This window comes from Dromiciops gliroides, chromosome 1, assembly GCF_019393635.1.
Source record: "Dromiciops gliroides isolate mDroGli1 chromosome 1, mDroGli1.pri, whole genome shotgun sequence".
NCBI classification, from domain to species: domain Eukaryota; kingdom Metazoa; phylum Chordata; class Mammalia; order Microbiotheria; family Microbiotheriidae; genus Dromiciops; species Dromiciops gliroides.
Genome location: NC_057861.1, coordinates 6,815,834 through 6,841,856, shown reverse-complemented (window position 1 = coordinate 6,841,856; position 26,023 = coordinate 6,815,834). Strand labels below are relative to the sequence as shown.

Genomic DNA, 26,023 nt, shown 5'->3' with positions numbered 1-26,023 from the left:
CCTGAGAGCTCTGGAATTTGGCTATAATATTCCTAGGAGTTTTCCTTTTGGGATCTCTTTCAGGAAGTTATTGGTGGATTCTTTCAATTTCTATTTAACTTTCTGTTTCTAGAATATCAGGGCAACTTTCCCTAACAATTTCCTGGAAGATGATGTCTAAGATCTTTTCTTGTTCATGGTTTTCAGGTAGTCCAATAATTTTCAAATAATCTCTTCTGGACCTACTTTCCAGGTCAGCAGTTTTTCCAAGAAGATATTTCACATTGCCCTCTATTTTTTATTCATTTGGATTTGCTTTATTGTGTCTTGGTTTCTCATAAAGTCACTAGTTTCCATTTGTTCAATCCTAATTCTTAGGCAATTATTTTTGTCAGAGAGCTTTTGTACCTTCTTTTCCATTTGTCCAATTTGACTTATCAAGCTGACTTTTTTCCTCATGTCTTTCCTGCATCACCCTCATTTCTCTTTCCATTTTCTCCTCTATCTCTCTAGCTTTATCTTCAAAGTGCTTTTTGAGAGCCTCTATGGCCTGAGACAATTCATATTTTTCTTGGAAGCTTTAGATATAGGGGCCCTGACATTGACATCTTCCTCTGAGGGTGGAGCTCGATCTTCCTTGTCACTGAAGAAACTTTCTATGGTCCTCACCTTTATCTGTCTGCTCATCTTGCCTTTCTTTTACTTGACTTTTAGCTCCTTAAAGTGGGGCACTGTTTCCAGGCTGCAGTATCCCAAGTTTCAGAAGTCCCAGGTGGTATGATTTAAGGAGGATCAGGTTCTTCACTCACCTGGCCTGTTCCCTGGTCCATAGATGACCCAAGACCAACTTGATAATCAACCAGCTTTGTGTGTTGTGGTTGTCAGCTCCGACGAGCCTGTGGCCATCCCTCACCTGGGCCACTGCTACTGAAGCCTACTTCCTGGTTCCCAGCAGTGGTGAAAAACCCAAGTTCTGCCTCAGCACCAGCATAGATCCCTGTAATCTCCCCCCTGCCAGGGGCTAAGCCCTCTCACCAGACTGTGAGCTTAGTTCAAAATGACACTGGCACTGAAGCTGATTTAGAGGCTCTGGGGGGTCTCTTTTTCTGGTGAGGCCTTCCTGGGACTGGATCTGTGTCAGGGTGACTGTGCGGTTGGGTTCCACTCCTGTCTCAGCACAGCAGCTCCCTCCTTCTGACCTTCCAAGCCGTCCTTGGTTAGAAGATGATTTCAGCATGTTCTTCTGTGGGTTTTGCTGCTCCAGGCATTGTCCTATGGCCTTATTTGGACGTTTTTTGGAGCGATCATGTCATGAGTTCAAGAGCTCACTGCCTTTCCTCCAACCCACTCATTCTTTAGGTAGAGATTCTTTAGTTTCCAATTAAATTTTAGTCTATCTTTCCATAACTCTTTATTACATGTAATTTTTATTGCCTCATGATCTGAGAAGGATGCATTTACTATTTCTCCCTTTCTACATTTGACTGTGAGGTTTTTGTGCCCTAATACATGGTCAATTTTTGAGTATGTGACATATACCACTGAGAAAAAGTATATTCCTTTCTATGGTGGTCTTAGACAAACTAATTATTCTTTGTGCTAAGAGTAGTCATCGTGACATTTAAAATCTAATTCTGGTTGCCTTTTTTTCTGCCCCCAGTGTGGGAGGAAAACTAGCTAGGGTTTACTTATAAGTTAGAAGCATCAGTACCAGTTTTTGGCATTAAGCATTTATTAAAGAGTAAAAAGAGAATACATGGAGTTCAGAAAGTTAAGAAAGAAACCTATCTACCCTAGGGTTCAAACTGGCCTCCATCTTCTCCTTCTCTTTCTGCCACCAACAAAGTTCAGGAATGAAAGAGCAAGAGCAAGAGTGAGTGAGAGAGAGAGAGAGAGCGAGAGAGAGAGAGAGAGAGAGAGAGAGCCATATTTCCTACTACCTTGTGGGACAGGAAGAGGGGTGGTTCCCACACACAGCTCCAACCCAATTGGCTGGTAGCATTCAAGTCCATTGATTGACATGACTTAAAGGTGGTCCATGAATTGTGAGGTATCTTGCAGATGCTGATTTGACCTCAGAAAGGTCACCTCATGCTTTCTCAGCAGGGGGCCCTCGTAAAAATATTCTCACATCATTTTCCCTCTGCTGCTTAGAGGCCATTGGGTGATCTTCCTCTCCATGGAAGTCCCCAAGGGTTCCAGCTGTGGATATGGCAGGAATGGTGGTGGTGGGGGGATCCCTGGTCTGTGCTCCTCATCTTCTGGGCTTTCCTGGCAGGTCATTGTGCAGCGGTGCCTCTCAGCCAAGAACATGTCCCACGTGAAGGCTGGATGCATATTGTGTGGCTATATCAAGATCCTGCCCATGTTCATTATGGTGATGACTGGCATGATCAGTCGGATACTCTACACAGGTACCCAGCCCCTCTAGCACCAGGTCCACTTGCAAGGAATCTTGGCCCTTTCTCCTCTGCATTTCATTGACCTCCTCATTTCTTGCCTTGGCTCCCAAGTAAGGCTGGTTAGCCCCACACTTGGACGCTCTTTGCCTGGCAGGAGTCTAGAATTGTTCCTTTCTCATCTCTCCTACCCATCATTTGGTCCCCATGAAACTTGACCTTCTAATAGGGAGAGGTGATCCATGCCTGAGATAAGTCTTATGCAGGGGGAGATTTGATGGGAGTCCAGGGAGAAGGAAGAAAGTCAAAGCTCTCTGAGAAGTTCCAGGAGGGAGTGATCATTTGGAAGTGGAAGGGAAGGGGTCAAAGAAGAACTCTGTCTGCTCAGAGGGACCCCCATCTGTGGGGGCCTGTAAGCCAATGCAATGCACCTGTAGTCAACAAACACGTGGTTTTGAAAATACCTATTGTTCTCCTTTGTTTTCATAGCCAATTAAATGTGCCATAAATTGACTTTTTCATTAGATCCCTTCTCCATCCTGGACCTCAATCAAGGTCCTGGCCCTCAAGCCACTCACATTCTACTGTAGCACTTACATGCTACAGAATGTAGGCAGATGCGTATACACACCACTCTAGGAGGAGAGTGCTAACACCTGGAGAGAGGAGGGAAAGTTCCTGTAGTGTAGGAGGTGACATCTGTGTGGAAGCCAGGGATTTTGTGAAGTGGAAGTGATGGCACTCTAGGAGTGGAGAAAATGCTGTGCAAAGTCACAGAGGCAGAAGATGAACATGTTCTGTATAGGAAATAGGCAGCCAGCCAAGTGGACAGGGACAGAGAGAACGAATGAAGAGGAATAAAAGGAGATAAGATTAGGAAGACAGGTGGGAGCCAGATTGTGGAGGATTTTGAAGAAGAGAGGGGACTTCAACAGGTGGAAGTGACAGGGGTGGAATGGGCACTTCAGGGGATAGAATGTCCTTGAGGCCAGGGCCTTTGTCATTGCTCATCTTTGCATCTCTTGTCCTTTGTATGTAGCAATGTTTGTTGAATTAATTTTCTGGATTGCAATTCTTAGGAGAAATGAGACAATTGTCTCCACAGCAAAGAGGTGTAGGACACCTCCCCAATTCCACCTTCAATCCTTTCTCTCCCTCTGCCCCTGCCCAGGAGCTAAATTTGCTCTCATCCAGGGTTTGGGATGGGCATAGGGGTGATTGGATCTTTGAGGAAGATGTAGGGAGATTGTGGGGTCCTGAGGAGGCCAGGCACAGGGGTTGGTTGGATCTTGGGGTGGGGACCCAAGGCAGATTTCTGAGTAGGGGAATGAATGACCTGAAGAGGGCCCAGTGGGGCAGGAGTCTTAGGTACAAGTACTCATCCCTGCCATGCTCCTTCTCTCTTCAGATAAGGTGGCCTGTGTCGTCCCCTCAGAGTGTGAAGCCCAATGTGGGACCAAGATAGGCTGTACTAACTTTGCCTACCCAACCTTGGTGATGGAACTCATGCCAAATGGTAAGGACCTGGTTTGGCTGGGAGGGCCAGTTCTGGGAGAGCAGGTGGCAGTGGGATCTTGGGAAGGAAGAGCTGTTGGAGGGACTGGGTCCCCAGGGATTTTCCATGGGGGTGTTTGCATTTGGTCAGGGCTACCAGGACCAAGAATCTATAGAGTCTGGACATCAAAGGGACACCAGAGACCATCCTGCTCTAGATCCCAGATTTGGGGCTGGAGCGTCCATTACCAGCTGTCAAGTCCAATGACCTCATTTTATGGATGAGGGAATGAGACCCAGAGTTTAACTGGGTTGTCCAAGGTCACATAGAGAGTAAGAAGACTCATGGGATCAAAGTTTCAGAGTTGGAAGGGGCCTCAATGGCTGTCTAGTCCAATGCAGACATACATGGAAATGATGCCCAGTGACAAGAGGTTATTTTGCCTCTGCTTGAATACCTCCAAGGAGGGTACACTCACTAGCTCTGCTGGAAGCTCCTGCTGCCTTGGGGCAGATCTCCTGGATCATGAGTTTTTCCTGATATCAGGCTTGAATTGGCTTCTGGGCAATTTCCTGGCTTTGCCCTCTGGTACCAAACACAACAAATGTGATCCCTGCTCCACAGGAAGTCCTTCAGATGTTTGTACCAAACTTCCATATCTCTCCCCTCAGAGTATTTTCTTCTCCAGCCTAAACACTCCTACTTCCTTCAGATCCTTCTAGAATGTGGTCTCAAGGCCATTCCCCAGCCTGGCTTATTCACATTCTTTAACTATGTCACCCAGAGCTGAAGTGAAGACGTGAGACAATCTCTGAACAGAGCAGAGGACAGTAGGTCTGTTACCTCTCTGTTCCTGGAAACTTAGCTTTTCTGAATGAAAAACAACATTTCATTACTTTTTTGTCATTTGGTCTCTGTATCACTCTGCTGATTCATATTGAACTTGCAGTCCCCTAAAAGGCCCCGAGACTGTCTTCAGACATACTGCTGTTTAACCATGCCTCTTCCATCTTGTGCTTGTTTGTATTCAAGCAAGGCTCAGAACAAGGAAAAGAACTTACTCAAGGTAATACTGGGAGTTATTGACTCCACACACTGCCCTGGCACACTCTGCCTGGACTTCTGAGGGAAGACCATGGAATTTTACCACATAGATGTAATTCATGACCTTGGGCAAACCATTATACTCCCATAGGAACCAGAGGTAATTGTTCACCACCTCAGAGACCAAGGCTGCCTGGTGATTCAGTTCTATAAGTAACAAAAGGCTGACATGCCTGTGTGGGTCCCAGCTAGGGCTACAGTGATCTCCATGTAGGACAGCTGCTGCCTATTGGCCGAGAATGCGGGTGATGGCATCTGAATGGGCACTGGAATGGTTTGGTATGAGGCAGTGGAGCATATTGGGAAGAACACTGGTTCCAGAGTCTAGTTCTTCCTTATCTTGTGACCTTGGGTGAGATCTTTCCCATCTTTGGGCCTCAGTTTCCTTATTTGTAAAATGTAGGGGTTGGACTCGGCCTTTGAGGTCCCTTCTAGGATCCAACAAGGTTGATGCTGTCACTGGGGATGGGGGTGGGGAGGGCCATGGGAGAGGGGAGAAACTATCCCCCAAGGTGATGCTGTTGACCCCCCTGAAGTTTCTTACCCTGGGGAAAAGTGCCTGGGCGGGAGTTACAACTGTCCACCAGATCACATAGAGATGGAATGTCAGGATTGGAACCCAGGGCCTCTGATTCAAGATTCAAGGCTCTTTCCATGTACTGTGGGTTTACCTGGATTGATGGAAGATGCTAAGCCCTCCCTTCCCTTTAAGATTTCTCCCATGCCCTAGGTCCCCTACATTGCCTCAATCACCATAGGTGGCTAATCCATACTTGGGGATGGCTTGGATGCATGACCTGATTTTTAACTTTATCATATCCTCCTAAGGTAGACAGGGCAAGGTTTACCATCTCCATTTTACAGATGAGGAAAGTGAGGCACAAAGTGAAAGGAGTTGTTTTGGGAAGCCATGCTAGGAACTAAGGCTTCAAGTGAAGATAGCCATTGGCCAGCATATGCTGTGGGGCAGTGGGAAAGCCATAGAGCTGGGAGTAAGGAGCACTGGCTGTGTGGTATAATGGTTAGAGCTGTACTCCCTGTGTGACCTTAGAGAAGTCATTGCCCTCTCCAGACCACTTACACAGGGGCAGAGCCCTAGCTTTCCTCTGGGTCTCCTGGTCCCGCAGTCTGGGCATATTTCTGCCAAACTTAGCTGTGACCTCTTGGATGCGGTCACCCTCAAGGACACTCTCCTGAGGGTTACTGCAAATGTAATTGCTCATCAGAAAGCCTGTTGAGCAGCTACTGTGCTGGGGAATGCTGTATGGGATATAAGGGTCTTGCCTGCAGGATGCTTACAATCTAGTGGGAGGGGGGACAAAGGTTACATAAGTTAAGTTTCCCCCCATTAGATTGTAAGCTCATTGAGGGAGGGACTGTGCTGTATTAACAGAGTTGGGAGGGTCCTTAGAACACAGAACACCAAGGTTGGGATTTCCCTTAGAACAGAGAATCTTTGATCCAGGAAGGGCTTTAGAACAGGGGGTGACAGAACAGGGAAGGGCCTCAGAACTGGGAGAGGACAAACATGGATTGTGAGATCTGGGAGGGACCTTAGAGGGAAATTAGATGATAGACTGCTGATGTTTGGAGAGACATTACACCATAGAACTTGGAAGGTCTTTACAAGGGACTTTTAGAGATCAGATGGTCTGATTATACAAATGAAGAAACCGAGGCCCAGACAGGGGAAGTGTTTTACTTAAAATCAGTCATTCAATAACAATTTATTTACTTTTTATTCAGTGAAGTAGTAGCCAAGGAAGAACTGGACTTGGGCAACTGTGATGGTGATATGGTTGGAGAACAATGCCAGTGGTCTTCTGGTATCTAAAGGCCCAGGGCCTCTTTCAGCTGAGAACACAAGAGTTCTCAAGGTGGTGTCATTGGACAGCTAGCTACAGAAACAGCAATAAACATGGCAGGGTGGGGGAAGAGGAAGAGAAGAGGAAGGGGGATGAGGGGGAAGTGATGAACTGGACCCTTCTCAGCTGTGTGACCAGCCTCTGATAGCAGCTTCTCCGGGACCCCACCTCAGGAGCCTCCTTTGTGTTCTAGGTCTTCGTGGCCTGATGCTGTCTGTCATGATGGCCTCCCTCATGAGCTCCCTCACCTCCATCTTCAATAGTGCCAGCACTCTGTTCACCATAGACATCTACACCAAATTCCGGAAGAAGGCATCTGAGAAGGAGCTTATGATAGCTGGAAGGTGAGACTGTTTGCTCTTCTTGCCTGAATCATAAATCTAGCATGTCACAGTGTCAGAGCCAGGGGGCCCCTTAGAACCCAAATGAACTGAGATGGGAAGGACAGAGAATATCAGAACTAGGAGGCACTTTGGAATCCAAACAGTCTGAGATGGGAAGGACCTTAGAACAGAATGTCTGAGCTGGGAGCCTTAGAAAATGGAATGTCCTGAGGGCAGCTAGGTGGCACAGTGGATAAAGCACCAGCCCTGGATTCAGGAGGTCCTGAGTTCAAATCTGGCCTCAGACACTTGACACTTACTAGCTGTGTGACCCTGGGCAAGTCACTTAACCCTCATTGCCCTGCAAAAAAAAAAAAGAAAAGAAAATGGAATGTCAGATGTTGGAGGGGCTTTGGAACAGGGGATGTCAGAACTGGGGGCGGGGAGCATGGCTCAGGACATAAAATGTCAGAATTCTCAGAACTGAGAGGGACCTTAGAACATAGAATGTTAGAGTTGGGAGAGGGCTTAGAACACGAATTGTCAGAGCTGGGAAGGATCTTAGAACAAGACTAGGTCAGGACCTGGATGGACTGTAAAATGTTGGAGTGAGGAAGGACCTTAGAACATTGAAGGTGTGAGATGGAAGGGTCCTGAAAACAAAAAAATATATATCAAAACATGGAGGACTTTCATGCCTAAAATGCAGAGTGAGCTGGAAGAAATCTTATTCCAAAACTGAAGTTATTATATTTTCCCCCAAACCCTTCCCATTTCCAAACTTCCCTATTACTACCAAGGGCTCCCAACCTAGGAGTTATCATCTCAGGCTCCTCACTTTCCCTCACCACCCCCCACCCATAGCCATGCTGCTTCCCAGACCCATCCATTTCATTTTTGTGACATTTCTCAGATAAGCTACCATCTCTGTTCTGACACTGCCCCCACCCTGGTGCAGACCCTCATAACCTCACCCCTGGGCTATTCCAATAGCTACTGGGGGCGGGGTCCTGCCTGCCTCAAGTATATCACTACCCCAATACATACTCTACTCAGCTCCAAAGTGATATTCCCATCACACATGTCTGACCATGTCACCCTCCCCCCCAACTCAGTTACCTCCAGTGACTCCCTGTCACTTCTAGCATCAAACACAAAATTCTATTTGATATTCAAAGCCCTTCCTAACCCACCTCTCTACTCCTTTTCCAGTATTCTAATACTCATGATGGAAGAGGATCTCCAAATCCAATCGTCCCTCCCTTCCCCAAAGAGTTGTCCCTAAAAATAAGACTAGGAGGAAAAAACCCATTTAGGTAAAGCTAAATCCAAACATTAACCAGCACTGATGGTATATACAATATTTCCCACTCATAATGTCCCACCTGCAAAGCAGAGAGGAGATGCATTTTCTCATTTATTTTATAGGACCAAACAGGTTATTATAATCATGTAGCTTTCAGTTTCAGATTTTTCCCCGCAAGCCCCATTTCCTACTTTCCCCATTTTCTACTCATTGTATAGATTACTGTTCTCACTCAATTTACTTCACTCTGTATCAGTTCATATAAGTCTTCTTATGCTTTTGTGTATTTTTAATATCTAGAATGTCTTATGGTACAGAAATATTCCATTCATTCATGTACTGAAATTTGTTTAGTCTTTCCCCAATGAATGGGCATATCCTTTGTTTCCAGTTCTTTATTGTCACAGAAAGTGCTGCTATGAATATATTAATGTGTATGGGATCTATCTGTCTGTCTTTGATCTCCTTGATGTAAATGCTCAATTGTGGGTTCTCTGCCACTTCCACTTTCTGGGTCTCAGTTTCTCCATCTGTAAAATGAGAGAGTTGCACCAGATGATATCAGTAGAGATAGAAAGACATGAGGCAAAGAACTCCCTCTATGAATGTTAATAGTTATCTTAAGATTCCATGCCTTGGCTACATATGTAAGCAATCACTGAGCCTGGGTTCCTGCAAGAAAATATGGTTATTGGGGAAAGTTAAACACATATTCGTTTACTAATGGCACAGATCACTTCCAAAGAGGCAGAACATTCCTTGCAAAATAAGTAATTAGCCTTGGGAAGTCAGGAAAACGGGCTGTTAATCAACAGACTTGCTCATTATTATTCTCTACTGCCAACGTTAGGTACCTCTGTGTCCTTGCATACTTGAACATGTTTTGATTGCTTCTGTCTCCTGACTTTTGTGTACTGGTTTCATTTGTAGGGTGTTTATGGTGGTACTAATTGGCATCAGCATTGCCTGGGTGCCTATGGTGCAGTCAGCTCAGAGTGGGCAGCTCTTTGACTATATCCAGTCAATCACCAGTTACCTGGGGCCACCCATCGGTGCCGTTTTTCTGCTTGCCATTTTCTGCAAGAGAGTCAATGAGCCGGTGTGTATAAGCCTTGGAGACATGTCATTATACTCAGAAATTCTGGATCTTTTCTCCTGAATCTGAATCTCTCCTTATGCCAGTAGGTCATTTGTCAAAGTTGTGACCATCCCCAGAATTTTTAGCTATAGGCTGTAGTGAAGGATTAAGAAGAAACACTCTTAGAGACTGTAAGTGAAGCAACTACAATCAGGGACAGGATATCATGTAAGGAAAGACTCACAGACCCAATTCTGTCTGGGCTCTATTATTTAATAGCTGTGTGATCTTGGCCAAAGTCACTTCTCTTTTGCCCTCAATCTCATCTGCAAAATAAGGTGGTTGGACTAGATAGTCCTTGAGGTCTCCTTCAGTTCTAAAACTGTAGGATCCTATGAGCCCTTTGTGTCTTCCCACCCAATACTGAGTGCCCTGCACTCCACAAATACCTTGAAACCACTTTTCATGGCCTCAGATCCCTTGGTGATCTTGTAAAAGCCAGTTTCAAATATCTATGAAAGTCCAATAAAGGGAGAACCAGAATGACCTCACCTGGGACTTGGAGCAAAGAAGTGTTGAGTGAACATCTGTTATGCCTCCACCCCGTGTTAGGCACTGGGAGACATACAAGAGACATCTCAGGCATGATTTGGACTTATAGTCTCATGGAAATAAGACTTGAGGAGTCTTGAGGACTTATGTAAATGCCACATTTACATAAAAAGCAGTATTTGAACCAGCATAGCCTCACCATAAACAGAGTATGCTAAAATCCTCTAATTGCCATTTTTTGACAAGGTAACTATGGTGATATAAACACAGGTACCAGTCAAAACCAAAACAATTAGACTTGAATCAGGAAGATGTTATAGATACTGTTTACCTAGATTTTAGCAAAGTGTCCTCCAAAAGTCTTCCTGTTTTGTGTGTGTGTGTGTGTGTGTGTGTGTGTGTGTGTGTGTGTGTGTGTGTGAATGTAAGGGAAATATGGAGAGACATGGTTTATACAACATTATACAATGAATAATTGTTCAATGCCAACCCCAAAGAAGGTCTCCATTGGAGTGCCCCAAGGATCTATGCTTGCTCCTGTATTTTTATTTTTATTTTTCAAAAATGTATTTATTTATTTAGAATTTTCTCCAAGTTACATGTAAAAAACAAAATTTTCACATTGATTTTTGAAACTTTGTGTTCAAAATTCTCTTCCTCCCTCCCTCCCTCTCCCTCTCTAAGAAATCAAGTAATTCAATATAAGTTATATATGGGGGCAGCTAGGTGGCACAGTGGATAGAGCACTGGCCCTGGATTCAGGAGGACCTGAGTTCAAATCCAGCCTCAGACACTTAACACTTACTAGCTGTGTGACCCTGGGTAAGTCACTTCACCTCAATTGCCTCAGCAAAAAAAATAAGTTATACATGTGCAGTGATACAAAACATCTCCGCATTATTCAAGTTGTGAAAGAAAACAGACAAAATAACTTTAGAAAGAGGAACTAGCAAAACAATTATACTTCAATCTGTATTCAGATACCAGTAGTTCTTTCTTTGTAGATGGATTGCATTTTTCATAAGTCCTTCTTGTGGCATCCTGCTTATCATTTCTTTCACAGTTACTATTGCTAACTATCTTACCCTCCATCCTATTCCCTCCCCTTGATATTTACTCTCTTTTCTATCTTCTTTACCTTATCCCTCCTCCAAAGTGTTTTACTCTTTACTACCCCCTCCCCCAATCTGCCCTCCTTTCCTTCACCTCCCCCCCCATCCCCTTCCCCTCCCACTTTCTCTGCAAGGCAAGGTATATTACTATATCCACTTGAGTGTGTATGTTATTCCCTCTTTGAGCCAATTCTGATGAGAGTAATTCTCACTCACTCCCCCACTCCTTCCCCATCTTCTCCTTTAATCCATAAGCTTTTTCTTGTTTCTTTTATGTGAGCTACTTTAACCATTCCATCTCTCCCTTTCCTTTCTTCCAGTGAATTCCTCTCACCCCTTAATTTTATTTTAAAGATGCCATTACGGGGCAATTAGGTGACACAGTGGACAAAGCACCAGTCCTGGACCCAATAGGCCCCAAGTCCAAATCAAGCCCCAGACATAAGCCACCCACCCTGACTGCCCCACAAAACAGAAGGATAAACAAAAAATGCTTTACAGATATCATCTATTCATATTCAATTCACACCTGTGCCCTCTGTCTAAGTATATCCCTTTCAGATGTCCTATCACTGAGAAAGTTCTTATGAGTTAGAAGTATCATGTTCCTCTGTAGGAGTGTAAACAGTTTAACCTTTTAACATCCTTCATGATTTCTTTTTCTTGTTTACCTTTTTATGCTTCTCTAGGGTCTTGTATTTGAAAGTCAAATTTTCGATTCAGTTAGGACTTTTAATCACAAATACCTGAATGCATTTTTATTGAAGTCCCATTTCCCCCCCTAAAAGATTATACTCAGTTTTGCTGGGTATGTGATTCTTGGTTGTAATCCCAATTCATTTGCCCTGTGGAATATCATATTCCATGCTCTCCAATCATTTAATGTAGAAGCTGCTAGATCTTGTGTTATCCTGTCTGTAGCTCCACAGAACTCGAGTTGTTTCTCTTTAGATGCTTGCAATATTTTCTCTTTGACCTGGGATCTCTGGAATTTGACTATAATATTCCTGGAGGTTTTCATTTTGGTATCTCTTTCAGGAGGTTATTGGTGGATTATTTCCATTTCTATTTTACCTTCTGCTTCTAGAATATCAGGACAATTTTCCCTGACAATTTCTTGGAAGATGATGTCTAAGCTCTTCTTTTATCATGGTTTTCAGGTAGTCCAGTGATTTTCAAATTATCTCTCCTATATCTATTTTCCAGGTCAGCTGCTTTCCCAAGGACATATTTCTTATTGCCCTCTATTTTTTTATTCATTTGGATTTACTTTATTGTATCTTGATTTCTCATAAAGTCATTAGCTTCTATTTGCTCAATACAAATTTTTAAGCAATGATTTTCTTCAGAGATCTTTTGTGCCTCCTTTTCATTTGGCCAATTTGGCTTTTCAAGCTGTTGACTTTTTTTATGACCCTCCTGCATCACTCTAGTTTCTCTTTCCTTTTTTCCTCTACCTCTCTTACTTTATCTTCAAAGTCCTTTTTGAGTGCTTCCATGACTTGAGACCAATTCACACCTTTTTTCCATATAAATATTTTATTATTTCCAGTTACATTTAGAGATAGTTTTCAACATTTGTTTTTATAAGATTTCTAGTTTCAAATTTTTCTCCCTCCCCCCTCCCCAAGACAGCAAGTAATCTGATATAGGTTATATATGTACAATCTCATTTCTGCAGTAGTCATGCTATGAGAGAAGAATCAGAGCAAAAAGGAAAAACCTCAAAAAAGAAAAACAACAACAACAAAAAACACAGTAGAAATAGTATGGTTCAATCTGCATCTAGATTCCACAGGTTTTTTTTTTTCTGGATTTGGAGAGCATTTTCCATCATCAGTCCTTTGGAACTAACTTGGACCATTGTATTGCTGAGAAGAATCAAGTCTATCACAGTTGATCAACACACAATGTTGTTGATACTGTGGACAATGTTCTCCTGGTTCTGCTCATCTCGCTCATCATCAGTCCATGCAAGTCCTTCCAGGTTTCTCTGAAATTTGCCTGCTCATTGTTTCTTACAGCACAATAGTATTCCATTACATTCATATACCACAACTTGTTCAGTCATTCCTCAATTGATGGGAAACCCCTCAATTTCCAATTCCTTGACACCACAAAAAGAGCAGATATAAATATTTTTGTACATGTGAGTCCTTTTCCCTTTTTTGTGATCTATTTGGGAAAAAGACCTAGTAGTGGTATTGCTGGGTCAAAGGGTATGCACATCTTTAAAGCCCTTTGAGCATAGTTCCAAATTGCTCTCCAGAATGGTTGGATCATCAATCCATACTTTTCTTAGATGTAGGAGCTTTGACTTTGTTATCTTCTTCTGAGGGTGTATTTTGACCTACCTTGTCACCAAAGAAACTTTTGATGGTCCACATCTTTTTCTGCCTGATCATCTTGCCCACATATTTCTCAGCTTTTAACTCCTTCTTAAAGTGGGCCACTGCTTCCAGGACACACTGTCCCAAGCTTCAGGGGGTCCCAGGTGATATGATTTAAGGAGAGGCATGTTCTTACCTTGCTTGGCCTGTGATCTGGTCTGTAAGTAACCATGGAACTGCTTACTCTTTAACCCGGAAGCAGAAATCTGATTCACTGTGATCCCAAGCTTGGTGTGCCTTTGCTCCTTCCCCACTGGGATGCTGCGACTCAAGTCTACTTACTGGATCTGAACACAGGCAACACAACAGCACTCTACCTCAGCTCCAGCTATGACCCCAGCTATCTTCCCCTGGCCAACCACTGGACCCCCTCACTGGTCTATGAGCTGAGTTCCAGAAGAAGCCACTGACATTTATGATTCTGAGGCTCTGGAGGCATGGCCTGCCTAGGGCAGGATCTGCACAGTGCGGCTGTGCTCTCCTATCAGCCAAGTACAGCAGACCTTCCCTGCTGCCCTTTTAAGCTGTCTTTGGCTGGAAAATGATCTCACTCTGTTTTTTGTGAGTCTTGTTACTCCAAGAATGGTCTTATGGCGTTATTTGGAGGTATGTGGATGGATGTTGTGGGGAGCTCTGAAAGTTACAACCTTTCCTCTGCCATCTTGGTTCTACCTCCCTGATCCTGTATTTTTTTTTGTGAGGCAATTGGGGTTAAGTGACTTGCCCAGAGTCACACAGCTAGTAAGTGTCAAGGGTCTGAGGCTGGATTTGAACTCAGGTACTCCTGAATCCAGGGCCGGTGCTTTATCCACTGTGCCATCTAGCTGCCCCGCTGCTCCTGTATTTTTAAACATCTTTGCTAGTGACTGTATGGGTGATCAGATGGTTTGCTCATCACATGTGACATGTGTGAGCCATAGGAAATGGGAAGGGATAGATATCCTGTTCAAGCCAGGATTCAAAAAAAATGTTAACAGCTAGAACTTTGGCCCACACCTAAGAAGATGAAATTTCATTGGGATAAAGTCAAAGCATTTGACAAGTTCAATATATCAGTTCCCCCATGCCAAGATTAGGGGAGATATGGCTACATTTGTCTGAAAAAAAGCATTTGGGGGTTTAGGTATAACCCAGGCTCAATACAAGTCAATGTGTGATTTGGGGCTCCTAAGTCAATGCACTATTTAACCACCTTAAAAGAGGTCTAGAGTCCAGGAGCAAAAGAGTTATAGTTTCATTGTATCTTGCCCTGGTCAGGCTACATCTGCCAAGTCTTGAGGACCATATTTTAGGAAAGACACAGACAAGATAATGAGTATCTAGAGGTCAACCAGGATGGTGTCAGTCTCACAGATCACCCCACATGAGCATCAGTTGAAGGAACTGGGGGTTGATGGCATGAAGATTGATGCTGTTGAGTCATTCCAGTAATGTCCAACTCTTGGTCACCCCATTTGGGGTTTCCTTGGCAGAGATACTGGAGTGGATTGTCCTTTGCTTCTCCAGCTCATTTTATTATAGATAAGGAAACTGAGACAAAAAGGGTGAAGTGACTTTCCCTGGGTCACACAGCTAGTAAGTGCCTGAGGTCAGATTTGAACTCAGGAAGATGAGTTCCAATACTCCATTGCATCACCTAGCTGCAACAGGGGAGACAGCTATCAACCCTGGATCCAGGCTGAATTGGCAGTCGGGTGAGTTTGTTTGTTTGTTTAGTGGTGAAGGATTTATTCATTATTACTGAAAAGGGAAACCTTTATTTATGGTGTCTTGGATGGTTCTGCTATACAATTGTTAGACATTTTATTCACCTCCTAACATCTCTCAGGTTGATACCCTCAGACAACATCTGAGATTAGCTGGATAATGATCTGGCAGCTTTCCAGAGGATTTCTAAGCAGAGATGTAGAGATTGCTCTGGCTGACCTGAGACTACATTTCCCCTGAGACATTGCATGTGTCAACATTATCACTGAGGGCTTTGTGAATCATTGTCTTCTTGTCATAAAAAAAATTGTTCAGCTTGAGCTCCTTATCTTCCCACTTCTCAATATGGCCCATCACATCAGCAGGGGCATGAAGAATGTATTTCTCTTTTAATAAAAAACTCATTCCTAAAGCTCTCATACTGAAAGGCAGACTCCATGGTGTTGCCTGAGTAAACTAGTGTATCCTTCCAAGAGTGCATTAGAAACGCCAAACATAGCTGGCCCACTGAATGCTTCTTCAAGGCATTCTTGATGGTGATGAAATTCTTTAAAGATTTTGACATTTTACAGCCTGTGATGGTTAAGGGACTGGTGTGAAGGAAGTATCTAATCCAGCAGTCATTTTCAAAGTACACCTCTGCCTGAGCCAACTCATTGTCGTGGTGGGGAAACCTAAGGTCAAACCCTCTTCCATGGATGTCCAACAAAGCTCCCAGAATGGTCCTGGCTATGGTGGAAAACTCAATGTGGCAGCCCAGGTGGCTCTTTGCTCTAGGACATTCCCAGGATGACTTTCCAGACTTGGAAGCTCTCCAGAGAGCAAAGACATTTAGATAGGGTTTCTCAATTAATCGATCTGCTGAAATACTCAGGTCTCCTTCCTCCTGGAGGACTTTCTGATCCCCAACAGCTTCTGGTACCCACTTAGTGTAGGAGTGTCTTTGGCTAGAATCAAATGGCACTGTATCAAATGGATAAAACCATTGGATACATAACCATAGCCATTGTCCACAATCTTCTGAACAAAGCCAACTATTTCTGGGCAGTATTCACTGAGGCTAGTTAGAAATATAGCAATATACTCAGAAAATATTTGAAGGGTTGTTAAAAGTATGAGGGATTAGATTCATTGTGCATAGCCTCAGAGGGCAGACCAGGAACACTGGGCTGATATTTCAGAAACCAGTTTTAGGTCTGATCTAAGAAAAAACTTTCTAAAAATCATTAATATTAAGAAGTCAAATGGGATGTCTGGGCAGAGATTGGGATTCTCCTCACCAGAGAGTTTCAAGCAAAGGCTGGATGATCAGGGTTGTGTCAGGAGGGATTCATGCTCAGCTAGTTTCCTCTAGCTATGAGCTTTTGTGATGACAATCCACATACAAATGATTAACTAGAAACTTAGTGAGGTTGAGTGATGTGTCCAGGATCACCTGGCTAGTTAGTTTCAGAATAAATACTTGAGACTAGGTCTTCTTGATCCAAGATCAACATCACACCTATAAGTTCATTTGTCCTTCACAAAAGTATAACACGTACCTTGTTTCGTTTCTCTCAAGGAGTTTTGCAGTTCATTAAGAAAACAAAACTTTAAAACACATCCCACTAAAGTGAAGTACATATTAGAGTGTCATCATTTCTATTTTACAGATGAGGAAACTGAGGTCCAGATTGGTTCCATGACTCACCTGAAGCCATAATTCAAATCTCAATCTTTTGACTTCAAATTTAGTGCTCTATCCATGACATTAAGTCACCTCCTCAATTTTTGAAACATGACTGCCCTGGAAAAGTGTCTTCCTTCACAGTTAACATGGCTTCTCTGTCCTTCTTTTGTAGGGAGCCTTTTGGGGGCTGATTCTTGGACTCTTTGTTGGACTGTCTCGATTGATTACAGAGTTTGCCTATGGAACAGGCAGCTGTGTGGAGCCCAGTAACTGTCCAACGATCATTTGTGGTATTCATTACCTCTACTTTGCCATTATCCTGTTTGTAGTGACTGTCATCACCGTTTTAATCATCTCCTTCTTGACCAAGCCCATCCCAGATGTGCATGTAAGTATTAGCTATTTTGCCAGAGTTTTCCATTGATACTTTCTCTCTTTTTCTTGTTTTGTTTCTACCCCACAAAGATCTTTGGAATCCATAAGAAACCCACAATATTCCTGTCAGATGCCCAAGGAATTCCTAACCTTACTGTCCATTACCTAAAGTTAGAATAACCATAGCATCAGCTTCCTGATTGGAAAGATTTAGCTACACTTATAGTGCCAGTAGTTGACCTCATCAGCCATGATCCTGGGCCAACCCAGTTCTGCTTGATTTTTTAAAAATGTTTTATTTATATCTTTTTCTATTTACATCATCTAAATGTCCCTCATGCATATCACTCCTCCCCCCTCCCAGAGAGCCATTCAATATATTCAAGAATTTTCTAAAGAAAAAAGAAAGGGGGGGGCAGCTAGGTGGCACAGTGGATAAAACACCAGTCCTGGATTCAGGAGGACCTGAGTTCAAATCCGGTACCAGACACTTGACACTAGCTGTGTGACCCTGGGCAAGTCACTTAACCCTCATTGCCCTGCAAAAAAAAGAAGAAAGAAAGAAAGAACAAGAGAAAAAAGGAAAGGAAAGGAAAGGAAAAGGAAAAAAGGAAGTAAGAAGAGAAAAGAAAGAGCCAAACCAATCAATACTTTGGGAATTCTGTCAACATATGCAGTGTTGTGCTCCCACTTACTCCACATTTCTGCAAAGGAGTAGGGGATGTCTTCTCATCTCTCTTGTTCTTTGTAATTCGGCAACATTATTTTTTGACCTACTAAGCTTTTAAAGAAATGGGCAGGCATGGGTGACTTATCTTCATCACTGGAGGGAGTACCTACATGGGGAGGTCCCATAACTATTGGAGAGTTGGAGCAGGGTCCTAAAGACACACAGTCTGATTCTTCACTCTGGTTTATTTCCATTCCATTCCATTCCATTCACCAACTAATGATTAAATATATCTTTTTTGTTCATTTTTTAGTTTAGTTTTTGTTTTTGTGGAGCAATGAGAGTTAAGTGACTTGCCCAGGGTCATACAGGTAGTAAGTGTCAAGTGTCTGAGGCTCGATATGAATTCAGGTCTCCTGAATCCAGGGCCACTGCTTTATCGACTGCGCCACCTAGCTGCCCCCTACATACATCTTTTGTGAAAGGCATTGCCCTAGGCACTGGGGATATAGAGACAAAAACTAAACCGTGTTTGTCCTCAAAGGCTTTACATTCTGCCGGGGAGATACCACAAATACACAGCTCAGTAAAGTCAAGGTGATTGGAGTAGAAGGAAGAATTAACAAAACATCAGTTATTGACTTGGGGTCAGACCTTTCCTAGCTATATGATCTTGGAGTTTCTTCATCTGTAAGATGGAGATAATAATGGCACCTACCTCCCAGGATCCTTGTGAGGATCAAGTGAGATAATGCAACACTTTGTAAGCTTTAAAATACCCCCCATCCGGGGGTGGCTAGGTGGGGCAATGGATAAAGCACTGGCCCTGGATTCAGGAGTTCCTGAGTTCAAATCCGACCTCAGACACTTGACACTTACTAGCTGTGTGTCCTTGGGCAAGTCACTTAACCCCCATTGCCCTGCAAAAAAACACAAAACAAAACAAAACAAAATATATATATATATCAATTTAAGTTTAGGGGCAGCTAGGTGGCGCAGTGGATAGAGCACTGGCCCTGGTGTCAGGAGTACCTGAGTTCAAATCCGGCCTCAGACACTTAACACTTACTACCTGTGTGACCCTGGGCAAGTCACTTAACCCCAATTGCCTCACTAAAAAAAAAAAAAAAAAACTAAAAAAAAAATACTCCCCAGCCTTTTTAATGCCTGAACCAGCATCTGTCTTCCCTAGCCATGGTGCTGACCCCTTGTGTATCAAGGCTAACATTCTGAATCTGGGAGAGACCAATACCTGAGAGAGCAGGCAAGGTCAGTGTCCTATGTTATTTCACATTTCTTAGTGTTTTCTGACACATCAGCTATACCATGTCTTTCGAAGCTTCTTCTCCACACAACAGAACCCTGTTATGACATAACGGCTTACTTGTGAGAGCTGTCAAAAAGGGGACAGCTGTGGTTAGTACTCATATAGTAAGGGACATTTTAAGGTGCTTCACACTTTGCAAAATATTTCATTTGAGCCTCATATCCACACTGTGAGATAGATGGCCCAGGCATTCTACTCCTCATTTTACAGATGAGCAAACTGAGGCTCAGAGTAATGAACTGATCTACCTTTAGTGATACAACTAGGTGGTTAGTTAATGTTAGAGGTGGGACTTAAACCCAGATCTTCTCTGACTTCAAGCTCAGGATTTTTTTTTGTGATATCACTTGGTTTCACAGTGAGTGAACAACAGATATTTGCATGACATGAATGGAAAGTCCTCCCTGTTCTTTTAAATGACAAGTAGATAAGTAAGGAAACACACATTCAAATCACTATATGTTGGATAAAGCACCAGCCCTGGATTCAGGAGGACCTGAGTTCAAATATGGCCTCAGACTACTGCCTGTGTGACCCTGGGCATCACTTAACCCTCATTGCCCTGCAAAAAAATCACTGCATGTATGTGTATGTGTACGTGCATTTGTGTGCACATATGTGTGTGTATGTATGTGTATATGTATACATTCCCTGAAAACAAGAACAACAAGAAGAACAACAATAACCTTGAACAATGATTGAGGCTGATACATTATTCTTTTTTAAATTATTTTTTTAAGTGAGGCAATTGGAGTTAAGTGACTTGCCCAGAGTCATGCAGCTAATAAGTGTCAAGTGTCTGAGGCCAGATTTGAACTCAGGTCTTCCTGACTCCAGGACTCTACCCACTGTACCACCTAGCTGCCCTTTATTTTATTCTTTTTGAAGGAAGGTCATACACTTTTTTGTGGGGTAATGAGGTTTAAGTGACTTGCCCAGGGTCATACAGCTAGTAAGTGTCAAGTGTCTGAGGCCAGATTTGAACTCAGGTCCTCCTGAATCCAGGGTCGGTGCTTTATCCACTGCACTGCCTAGCTGCCCAAGGTCATACAGTTTTAAATGTAGTCTGGTAGTACCAATAGCTAATATTGATATAGCAATTCAAGGTTTGTAAAGCAATATACGGACAAAGCTACCCACACATATATGTATGCATATACATGTACATACATACGTGACCTCATTTTAAGCTCTCAATGACCTTGTAAGGTAGATAATCATATCTACATTTTATAGCTGAGGAAATTGAGACTAGGTTTTCTTGCTGTTTAAAATTGTCTTTGCTTACATAGTTATGGTCAGTTTGTTTACTATAGACAGTATATCAGCTTTCTTCACTCTGCATCACTTCCTACAATACTTGTGATATTTTCCTGAATTCTTAATATGTGTTCTTCATTATGATGCAATAATGATTCATTTTATTCACGCAGCAAAGTTGGCTCAGACATTCCTCAGTTGCTCAGATATTCCTCAGTTGCCATTACAAATAACACTGCAATGAATGTTTCCATAGTGCTGTTGTTCAGTTGTTTTCAGTTGTGTCTGACTCTTCGTGACCCTATTTGAGGTTTTCTTGGCAAAGATAGTGGAGTGTTTTGCCATTTCCTTCTCCAGCTCATTTTAAAGTGAAGAACTGAGGCAAACAAGGTAAAGTGACTTGCCCAGAGCTAGTGAGTGTCTAGGTCAGATTTGAATTCAGGAACATGAGTCTTCCTGACTTCAGGCCCAGCATTCTATCCACTGTGCTACTTACCTGTCCTGAATATTTTTATCCAGATAAGTATTTCCTTCCTGTCACTAATTTCCTTGAAAGTAGAAAACTAGCAGTGGGATTCCTACATTAAAGTGTAACAACAATTTGGTAACTTATCTGTGGATAATGTCATTTTCCCCCCTTTTAATTGGACTTGTGAGTTAATTGGCATAGGGAACCTTCAGTGAGATAGCTCCACTGATCAATGCAGAGAGACACCTGCCCTGTATAGTATAGTCTTAAAGGGTAGTCTATGGCTTCCAAGAAGTTAAACAACTTCCACGGTCACACTGCTAGTGTGTGTCAGAGACAGGATTTGAAACTGAGTCTTCCTGAGTTCTTCTCTCTCTCCACCATGTCATGTTACCTTTCTACGTTGCTGTCTAAAAACAGCTGGATCAATTTCCAGTCAACAGTGAATTAATGTGCCTGATTTACCACAGTCTGGTTAGCACTAAATCCTGCCCCCAGAAAGATATCTCCTTCACTGGGGTATGATATATGCCTCCCAGGAATGGTAGATAATCCAAGAGCTATGTCCTAAACGGTGTGGTCAGCAGCACTGTTTGTTTTTCTTTGCTAATCTGCTTCTGTTTTGCCCAATCCCTCAGCTTTATCGCCTGTGTTGGACTTTGAGAAACAGCAAGGAAGAGCGGGTTGACCTGGATGCAGGTGATGAGATGGAATTCCCAGAAGATCCTGAAGACAACGTGGAAATAGGTGAGTTAGGACCCAAGGTCTTTTTACACCCCTCCAATTACTTCCTCCCACAGTGAGAGTAAAACCACTTGAACCAAATCCATTTTTCCTGTTGATTCAGCCTAGATTGAAGTGTGGGGCCAGAATCAGAGCAGAGGTAGAATCAGAAACATGCTGCTTAGCTATACAGTCGTAGCCCTTCCCACTCCCCTTACTTATTTTGTTGGTTAAGAAGAGGGATCTAGAGTCTAGCTCCAGCTCTGCCATTGACTTACTGTGTCATCCTGGTAAAGTTGTCTCTCCTCCCTGGGCCTCAGTTTTCTCCTCTGTAAAGTGAGTTTGCATAATATGGTCTTTTAGTGTAGTAGAAAAAACCTGGACTTGGAGTCAGAGGACTGGATTTGAATGTACTACTTTGTAACTTCATCTCTTTGGGCCTCAACTTCCTCCTCTATAAAACAAACAAACAAACAAACAAACACCCTGAAACCTATGAGACTATAGTCCTTTCCTTGTAAAATTTTAAAACAATGAATATGAATGCTGGAGTGCTCTATGTTGTAATCAGGAGCTGTCCACAGTCCTGGAACCAGACTTGTGGTTCTCCAGAGCCTGCTAGTGTATATAGAAGCCTTTAGCAATTCTGACTTAGTAATAAAGGGGCACACTACCTGCTCTGCTTACTAACATGTGTAATGATTGGAATGACGCCACCTACTGGAGACTTGCTGTGGAGAGCTCCACCATGAGGAAAATGCCTCAGAGGCATTGTGGCTTTTCCTTGGCGTCAGGAAATGACGTTTGCTCATGGGTGCTGTCTATCAAGTCTACCAGCCAATCAACTGGAGGAGCCTCCTATGGTCTGGGAGGAGACAGGAAGGAGGAAAGGGAGCCTGCGCAGAGAGCGCTGGCCTTTTTGGTTTCCGGACTTGATGGTGGTGGCGGCAGAGGACTTCACAGGAAATTTGAGGAAAGATAGGAATGCCAGGCTGTTAGAATTCTGTTCTCAATCTTTTTCTTTCTATTTTCCAATAAACCCTTAAAAACCTAAACTTGTTTTATCAGTGATTTTTAGTCAGTTTCCCCCAGTTGATTGGCTGGTAGACTTGATAGACAGCACCCATGAGCAAACGTCATTTCCTGACGCCAAGGAAAAGCCACAATGCCTCTGAGGCATTTTCCTCATGGTGGAGCTCTCCACAGCAAGTATCCAGTAGGTGGCGTCATTCCAATCATTACACATGGCTACTGGCAAATATCCTCAGAATGGAGGGGAGGAATGAAAATCACTGGTGTGATTAGGCCCAGTTAAATTAAAGCATGAATCTATGTAAGGTTCCTATCTCTTTTTTTTCTTCTTTGTTTGTTTGTTTCTTTCTTTCTGGGGCAGTGAGGGTTAAGTGACTTGCCCAGGGTCACACAGCTAGTAAGTGTGATGTGTCTGAGACTGGATTTGAGCTCAGGTCCTCCTGAATCCAGGGCCTATGCTTTATCCACTGTGCCACCTAGCTGCCCCAAGGTTCCTGTCTCTACACCTTCTTAGAGATACTAGCTACCACTTCCTGAGTTTTATGTAAAATAAATTAATAAACAATGAATCATTACCATTCTTAATTAATACATTTTGATCAATTTTTGAATTATTTATTTGTTTGATATTTAATGTTCTCTTTCCCCCCAATTACATGTAAAACTTTGATTTCCAAATTGTCTCTCTGCCTCCTTGCCTCTTCTCCCTCACTGAGAAAGGAAGCAATTGTTCAAGCATTGCCTCTATCTCATGCTGGTGGTGTGACCCTTGACAAGTCACTTAACATCTCAGTGCTCTGGGAAATTCCCTAAGACCATAAGTTGCAAGACAAGTTGCTAGTATTCATTGATAGAGGTCATTTCCCCACTGGGGGTTCACTACATAAATGAAATCACACATCTGGAAACAAACAGAAAAAGCCCTAAAACATTTACAAAGTTCTTTATGGCTACAAAATACCTTATCACATGAGTGCTTGAATTGGAGTCAAGAGACCTGGTTCAAATACTGCCTCTCAATTTTATTTGCTGTGTCATTATTGGTATGTTGAGCCTCAGTTTCCTCATTTTCAAATTGGAAATAATAGTGGCTACTTCACAGGGTTACTGTGAAAAGTGAAAAAATATAAAGCCCTTCGAAAGCCCTAAATCATTATTATTATTCCATTTTCTCATGACAAATATAAGTATCATTGCCTATACTGGAGCTGAAGGATCCTGGCCCAAAGACTCATGCTCTTTCCATTCCTCTTTGGTGACCTCCTCACTGTGACAAGTTGGACACATTCCTGAAAACATTTTATATCATTTCCATTTCCGTAAACAAGCGTGGAGAAAGCCAATCTTGGGATAGCTGGTGACCAAAGAGGAAGTGGCCTTCTTAATAGGAGATTTACTATCTCTTTGCTATTTTCAAGTTTCCCCACCCCCATGTCCTATAATTCTCTTGTGCTTCTTTGACACAGAAACCCCTCAAGAGGATAAGAGCTGCTTCAGGAAGGCCTATGACTTATTCTGTGGACTGGACCAGCAGAAGGGGCCCAAGCTGACCAAGGAGGAGGAGGCTGCCCTCAAGATGAAGATGACAGACACATCAGAGAAACCACTGTGGAGAAATATTGTCAACATCAATGGGATCATTCTCCTGACTGTGGCTGTCTTCTGCCATGCTTATTTTGCATAGATTCAGTTGTTTCTCTGCTTCAGATCAGGTTCCTGAAGGCTGGCTTTTCATCCTTTATCCATCCACTGGATTCCATGCTGCTCCCATTGTCATGGGAGAGGTGTGGGAGAGGAATACAGTTGTAAATTATAACTAAGAATATGAATATACATAGTTTTAATTGGAGCCTAAACAAATAAAAAGAATTTTCTCATTAAATTATGTTTAAAACAAAATGAAGAAAGGTATATCTACTAAAGCCCCTTAAAGCAAGAGGGAAAGGTCACTTTTTGTTTTCCTGGGGTCCATTCCAATTCAATTTAATGGAACCAACATCTATTAAGAACATTCCATTGTGCTAGGTGAGGAGAAAATGAAGATCAAGACAAAACAGTTCCTGAGGATATGCAGACCTAGAGACTATGGTTCCCATGGGATCAGCTATATTTTGGCTTCCTGTAGTTTCACTGTAGAAACCCTGATTTGGAAGAATGAAGTCATTGGTATTGTGATAGTCATTCTAGCTGGTGATTTCTTTCCTCTAGAGATGCACTCATCTCATCCCATTCTTTAATTTTGGTCTAGGAATCAGAGAAAGCATTTGTGATAACTATCAGAAGAGTTGGCATAGTTGATGATTCTGAGACTCAGAATATAGATGCACAGATTGGAGTACTGGCTTTGCCAGTAACTTTCTGGATCATCCCAAGCAAGTTCCTTCCCCTCTCTGCACTTTTATTTTCCCATCTGTAAAATGAAGGCATTGTACTATTGTCTTTCAAGGACAGCCCTAACGACTAGAACTGTCTCTAAGAGGAATGGGTGACCTTGAGAAGCGGTCAGTTCCTTCTTCCTGGAGATATTCTAGCAAGGGAGAGACAACCACTCAGTCATATCATCATCATCACTTTAGTCATATTATTATGAAGATCTCTTTCCCATGTGAATTGGACTGGGTGGCCAATGAGGCATCTTCTGTCTTTCAAATTCTTTGATTCTTTGACTGGATTGTCTCTGAAGGTTCCTTCCATTTGTAGCATAAGAGACGGTCTGGTACAAAGGAAAGAGCAGGAGTGACCTGGACTTGTATCTCACCTCTCACACTGCCTGGCTATGTGATCCTCCTTTCTTGCTGTTTCTTTTTGTTTGTCATGAACCCCCCTTTTGTCTTTGCCTTGCATTCACTGTCTGGAAAGATTGTCTATCTGTGGCCCATCAAATAAAAGGTTTTTTGGCCACTTTTGAGCATGATTCACTGAGTGCATCAGCAAAATATGTAAGGGAACTTGAGCGTTTACTCACAGGAATCCCTTGTAAGAGAAGAAGAGGGGTTAAGTGTTGCAATGAGAATCAGGCAGATTCATGTTTGAATTCTGCCTTTGATACTTAGTAACTGTGTGACCATAAGCAAATCACTCAACCTTAATGAATGTCAGTTTTCTCCTCTCTAAAGTGGGGATAATAATACCCCTTATGCTCATATGGAGGATGGAGGTCAGGTCAATAATAGTATGTACAGGGTGGG

The 26,023-nt window shown here is 42.8% G+C and overlaps 1 protein-coding gene across 3 annotated transcripts in view; it reads left to right on the top strand.

Annotated features, from left to right (window-relative positions):
• The window catches only part of LOC122727488 (sodium/glucose cotransporter 1), a 61,409-nt gene extending 36,890 nt beyond the window's left edge, over nucleotides 1-24,519 (top strand). The window contains exons 9-15 of one of the 3 annotated variants that reach the window (XM_043965059.1): nucleotides 2,258-2,393; nucleotides 3,787-3,894; nucleotides 7,036-7,186; nucleotides 9,402-9,570; nucleotides 17,152-17,367; nucleotides 21,719-21,824; nucleotides 24,293-24,519. In XM_043965059.1, coding sequence (XP_043820994.1) covers nucleotides 2,258-2,393; nucleotides 3,787-3,894; nucleotides 7,036-7,186; nucleotides 9,402-9,570; nucleotides 17,152-17,367; nucleotides 21,719-21,824; nucleotides 24,293-24,519 — 1,113 coding nt within the window. Of the gene's footprint in view, nucleotides 1-2,257; nucleotides 2,394-3,786; nucleotides 3,895-7,035; nucleotides 7,187-9,401; nucleotides 9,571-17,151; nucleotides 17,368-21,718; nucleotides 21,845-24,292 lie in introns of all 3 variants that reach the window. The other 2 variants (XM_043965049.1, XM_043965067.1) reach the window with 2 other exon arrangements.
• Nucleotides 24,520-26,023: the final 1,504 nt, after the last annotated feature.